Here is a 5,659-nt window from a genome sequence, read left to right as displayed (position 1 = left end):
TTTTTTTAATTTTTAGTAGAGATAGGGTTTCACCATGTTAGCCAGACTGGTCTTGAACTCCTGACCTCAGGTGATCTGCCTGCCTCGGCCTCCCAAAGTGTTGGGATTACAGGTGTGAGCCACCAAATCCAGCCTGAGCAGAGGCTCTTATACAACCTAGCAAATTCTGCCCCCCAGGGGACATTGTCAGTGTCTAGAGACATTTTTGGTTGTCACCACCAGGCAGGAGTGGTGCTCCTGGCATTCAGTGGGTGGAGGCCTCGGTTGCTGCTCAGCACCCTACAGTGCACAGGGCAGCCACCATCCACAAGAATGGTCCAGCCCCCAAATGTCTGCAGTGCTGAGGCTGAGAAAGTCAGGTAGAGGGGGGAGCACAGCCTGGGGTGCAGGTGAGGGGGGAGGTAGGTGGGAGGGGAGGTAGCTGAGCAAGTGAGCACGTTCATAGATGGAACACAACCAGAACCCTGAAGAAGCAGGAGAGGGAGGGGAGCTTGGCTGTTAAAGGCATGAGACTCAGACACAGGCCACAGTAGGTGGCTGCAGTCAGGTTCCTGGAGAGGGTAGAGGTCACAGAATGGCTGAATGTTGGCTAAAAACCCTCGCTGAATCCTCCCTACAGTATGCCTGCGTCTTAAGCCTTCAGTGCTTGCTTGCATATCCCCAGTAATGGGGAGCTCACCTCCTATTGGGCCACCATTCTGGCGTCTGGGAGGGTCAGGGGTGTGCACGGTATCCGCAGTCCTGTCTGGCACCTTTTCTGCAACCCCAGGACTTCAGACCCACTGGGAGTCTCCATGGAAAAGCCCACCTCCTATATTTTGACTGAGTTTGTGCCCCTGGGGAGGCCCCAGAGGCCCTGGGCAGCATCTCAGCAGTGCCTCTTTGTACTTGCTCCCAGACCTGATGCCTGCACCTGCTGACCCCACAGCCAGGGAGGGCCTGGCAGCCCCACCCAGGAGACTTCGCTCTAGGAAGGTGTCCTGCCCTCTCGCACGTAGCAACGGGGACCTGGTAGGTGAGGGGGTGTGGCAGAAGCTGGGCTGGGGGCCGCCTCCGGGGTCAGCTTTTAGGCACTGGTCCTGGGGCACTGATAGCCCAGATTGTCTCTTTCCCTTCCAGTCTCGTTCCCTGAGCCCCTCCCCACTGGGCTCGTTAGCCCCCGGCACTGCCTTGGACCGGCCCAGCTTCTCATCCCAGACAGGACATGGTACGTGAGAGCGGTCCTGGGCCCAGCTTTGGGCCTCAGTGTCACCTTCTCTGGTCTGGGTGGGTGGATTCTCTGTTGGCAGAGGTGTGGTTGGGCGGGGGGTCTCGAGCCTGGAGCCTGTGTTCATGCTTTCTGTCCATTGTTCCCCATTCCCTCCCCACCACCCCCAGGAGTCTCCCGGGGTCCGAGCCCTGTGGTCCTGGGCTCCCAGGATGCTCTGCCCGTAGCCACAGCCTTCACGGAGTACGTCCATGCCTACTTCCGTGGCCACAGCCCCAGGTACCTGGTGATGGGCAGACAGGGCCTGTGGGGGGTCTGTGTTGGGGAGGGTCCAGCAGGGACAGCTTTCAGATGTGCTTCATGGTCTATCTTATGGTGAAAGGGCCTTGAACACTGAGCCAAGTGACCAGGCCCCTGTCCTGAGGGCAGTGGAGCCATAGGAGGGCCTTTTTTTTCTTTTTTTTAACTGAGATGGAGTTTCACTCTTGTTGCCCAGACTGGAGTGCAGTGGTTCAATCTCAGCTCACTGCAACCTCCGCCTCCTGGGTTCAAGCCATTCTCCTGCCTCAGCCTCCCGAGTAGCTGGAACTACAGGTGCATGCCACTGCACCTGACTAAATTATTGTATTTTTTGTTTGTTTGTTTGTTTTGAGACAGGGTCTCACTCTGTTGCCCAGGCTGGAATGTAGTGGTGTGATCTTGGCTCACTGCAAACTCTTCCTCCTGGGTTCAAGAGATTCTCCTGCCTCAGTCTCCCAAGTAATTATGGGATTACAGGCGCATACCACCACACCCGGCTGATTTTGTGTTTTTAGTAGAGACAGGGTTTCACCATGTTGGCCAGGCTGGTCTCGAACTCTTGGCCTCAAGTGATCCACCTGCCTTGGCCTCCCAAGGTGCTGGGATTATAGACATGAGCCACCGTGCCCGGCCATAGGAGAGCATTTGAGCAGGGCTAGGCATTGCTGTAGACTCCAAGGCTGCCGTGGGCATTGAGATGAAGGGAGTAACACTAGAAGTTAGGCCCAGTAAGGGGGTAAGGGGATGGTTTAAGGATGAGTGGAGGGCAGGGATATATATTGGGGTGGCCTTCAGCAGAAAAGATATGAAAGTCAAACCATGAAGAAGAGGAGAGTGTCAGATCAAAAACCCAAGCAAAGGACAGCTAAAAAAACTGAACATTTTAATTTGAGCTCCCTGGTGGCCTAGGAGAAAAGAGAACTAGGGAAGGAGATGTTCCTGCCTCCTTCAGCCCAGGGTGGATTCTTCCTGTCCAGGCAGGAATGAAAGAGGAGGAGGTTGGGGAAAGGATACGGGGGATCATCAGGGCCATTCTAGATCCGAGGAGTCTGGGGAGCCACAGACACCAGTGGAACCAGGAGAAGGGGGAGGATGAGACTCCAGGCAGAGCCCTAAGCCAACACCCAGTCCCCTCATCCTCCCCAGCTGCCTGGCTCGAGTAACTGGGGAGCTGACCATGACCTTCCCTGCTGGCATCGTGCGTGTGTTCAGCGGGACCCCACCCCCACCTGTCCTCAGCTTCCGGCTTGTACACACAGCCCCTATTGAGCACTTCCAGCCCAACGCTGATCTGCTCTTCAGGTACTATGGATGGGCAGTGGGAGAGGGCCTCAGAGGCTGCTGGGGGGTCAGGGGCTTCCGGGCTCTGAATTCCCTCTCTGCTTCCTGGGAATTTTTTTTTTTTTTTTTTTTTTTTTGTAGAGACGGAGTCTTGCTCTGTCACCCAGGCTGGAGTGCAATGGCGTGATCTCGGCTCACTGCAACTCCACCTCCCGGGTTCAAGCAATTCTCCTGCCTCAGCTTCCCGAGTAGCTGGGATTACAGGCACATGCCACTACACTCAGCTAATTTCTTTTGTATTTTAGTAAAGACAGGGTTTCACCTTGTTGCCCAGGCTGGTCTCGAACTCCTGAGCTCAGGCAATCCATCTGCCTTGGCCTCCCAAAGTGCTAGGATTACAGGCATGAGCCACCACACCCGGCCTGATTTTTTTTAAAATTATTATTATTATTGTTTTGAGATGGAGTTTTGCTATCGTTGCCCAGGCTGGGGTGCAGTGGCGCAATCTCGGCTCACTGCAACCTCCGCCTCCTGGGTTCAAGTGATTCTCCTGCCTCAGCCTCCTGAGTAGCTGGGATTACAGGCATGTACCACCATGCCTGGCCGATTTTTGTATTTTTAGTAGAAATGGGGTTTCACCACGATGGTCAGGCTGGTCTTAAACTCCTGACCTCGGATGATCCACCCGTCTCAGCCTCCCAAAGTGCTGGGATTACAAGCATGAGCCACCGCACCCAGCCGCCTCCTGGGATTTGCTGTGTGGCCTGGGGCAAGTAACTTGCCCTCTCTGACCCTTGTTTTCCATCCCTCCTTTACTGCCACCACCACTACCATCCAGGTAGGGCTTTGCTGGGCCCAGGGTGGACCAGGAAATTACATCTTTTTTGTTTTTTTTTTTGAGACGGAGTCTCGCTCTGTCGCCCAGGCTGGAGTGCAGTGGCCGAATCTCAGCTCACTGCAAGCTCTGCCTCCCGGGTTCACGCCATTCTCCTGCCTCAGCCTCCCGAGTAGCTGGGACTACAAGTGCCCGCCACCTCGCCCGGCTAGTTTTTTGTATTTTTTAGTAGAGACAAGGTTTCACCGTGTTAGCCAGGATGAGGAAATTACATCTTTAGGAAGGGGTAGATTGAATGCTGGGAGCCCTGGGAGGGCATGTCCCGAGGATTGCGGTGATCAGTCCGGGTTTCTGCAGTGACCCCTCCCAGAGTGACCCTGAGACCAAAGACTTCTGGCTCAACATGGCAGCTCTGACCGAGGCTCTGCAGCGCCAGGCAGAGCAGAACCCCACCGCCTCCTACTACAACGTGGTGCTGCTGCGATACCAGGTGTGCCACCCGCATGGGTCCGGGAGGAGGTGGTGGAGTGGGGGACACGGTGAGCTGGCAGCAGACCTGGAGGCGCTTGCATGTTGGCCGGGCTGGTCTCGAACTCCTGACCTCAAGAGATCCAACCCGTGAGAGCCGATGAGCTGGAGGGAGTAGGCAGGGTGGGTGGGGAATGGATGGTGGAGGAGTAGGCAGTGTGGGAGAGCATGCATCCCCTGTTGCAGATAGCATCTTTAGATGAACTAGAAGCCCAGCCCTGGAATCTTTTCACTTGAACTTCCCTGGGAGACTTTGTTAGAATGAGGCGCTCTCCTGCCCCCTGCTGGAAACCTGGTGTAATACAGCCTCTCATCCATCAAATCTCCCTGTGATTGGGCCCCCTTGGGGCAGTGTGTGCATCGCGGGGTTAAGTGGTTGAATAGCACATGATATGGCAAGACGGGATGGCCCAAGCTGTGTCCTCTCTCCCATTCTCATTATTCCTAGTTCTCCCGCCCGGGTCCCCAGTCTGTGCCTCTGCAGCTCAGTGCCCATTGGCAGTGTGGGGCCACCCTCACCCAGGTCTCAGTGGAGTACGGCTACCGGCCCGGTGCCACAGCTGTGCCCACGCCACTCACGAACGTCCAGATCCTGCTGCCTGTGGGGGAACCTGTGACCAACGTCCGCCTGCAGCCGGCCGCCACCTGGTGAGGGCGTGCGGGGGGCCAAGGAAAACTTAGCAGTTTCCCCCATAACTCCATACCTTCTCCTTGATGCAACGATTAAAGGGTGCACCCTAGGCCTGACCGTTAACTGTGAGCCCACCTTGCTTAGCACTAAGGGTGATATTGTGAGGGCCAGGTGCCGTGGCTCATGCCTGTAATTGCAGTGCTTTGGGAGGCTGAGGTGGGAGGATCACTTAAGGCCAGGAGTTTGAGACCAGCCTGGGCAATATAGTGAGACCTCATCTCTACAAAAAAAAAATTTGTTTATTTATTTATTTTATTTATTTTGAGATGAAGTCTCGCTCTGTCGTGTAGGTTTGAGTGCAATGGCACGATCTCAGCTCACTGCAACCTCCGCCTCCCGGGTTCAAGCGATTTTTCTCTGCCTCAGCCTCCCGAGTAGCTGGGATTACGAGGGCCTGCTACATGCCCAGCTGATTTTTGTATTTTTTTAGTAGACGTGGGGTTTCACCATGTTGGCCAGGCTTGTCTTGAACTCCTGACCTCAGGTGATCCACCTGCCTTGGCCTCCCAAAGTACTGGGATTATAGGCATGAGCCACTGTGCCCAACCTTGCAAAAAAAATATTTTAAGAAGTAGTCAGTCATGGTATTGTGCTCTTGTAGTCCCAGCTACTCGGGAGGCCGAGACAGAAGGATTGCTTGAACCCAGGAGTTGAGGCCTCAGGGAGTTACCCTGGGTGACAACTGTCTCTTAAAAAACAAAAATTGTCCCACCTGTAATCCCAGCACTTGGGGAGGCCGAGGCAGGCGGATCACGAGGTCAGGAGATTGAGACCATCCTGGCTAACATGGTGAAACCCTGTCTCTACTAAACAAAAT

At 55.0% G+C, this 5,659-nt stretch overlaps 1 protein-coding gene across 1 annotated transcript in view; it reads left to right on the top strand.

Moving 5' to 3' along the window:
• Positions 1–5,659, top strand: part of FCHO1 (FCH and mu domain containing endocytic adaptor 1) — a 42,422-nt gene that overhangs the window by 33,420 nt on the left and 3,343 nt on the right. The window contains exons 20-25 of the mRNA XM_017879565.1: positions 899–1,011; positions 1,120–1,207; positions 1,378–1,486; positions 2,654–2,809; positions 3,981–4,113; positions 4,600–4,799. Coding sequence (XP_017735054.1) covers positions 899–1,011; positions 1,120–1,207; positions 1,378–1,486; positions 2,654–2,809; positions 3,981–4,113; positions 4,600–4,799 — 799 coding nt within the window. The remainder of the gene's footprint in view (positions 1–898; positions 1,012–1,119; positions 1,208–1,377; positions 1,487–2,653; positions 2,810–3,980; positions 4,114–4,599; positions 4,800–5,659) is intronic.

This window comes from Rhinopithecus bieti, unplaced genomic scaffold (genome assembly GCF_001698545.2).
Source record: "Rhinopithecus bieti isolate Rb0 unplaced genomic scaffold, ASM169854v2 scaffold_9899, whole genome shotgun sequence".
NCBI classification, from domain to species: domain Eukaryota; kingdom Metazoa; phylum Chordata; class Mammalia; order Primates; family Cercopithecidae; genus Rhinopithecus; species Rhinopithecus bieti.
Note: the sequence above shows the minus strand (reverse complement) of the source record. Positions and strands in the feature narration are given on the sequence as shown.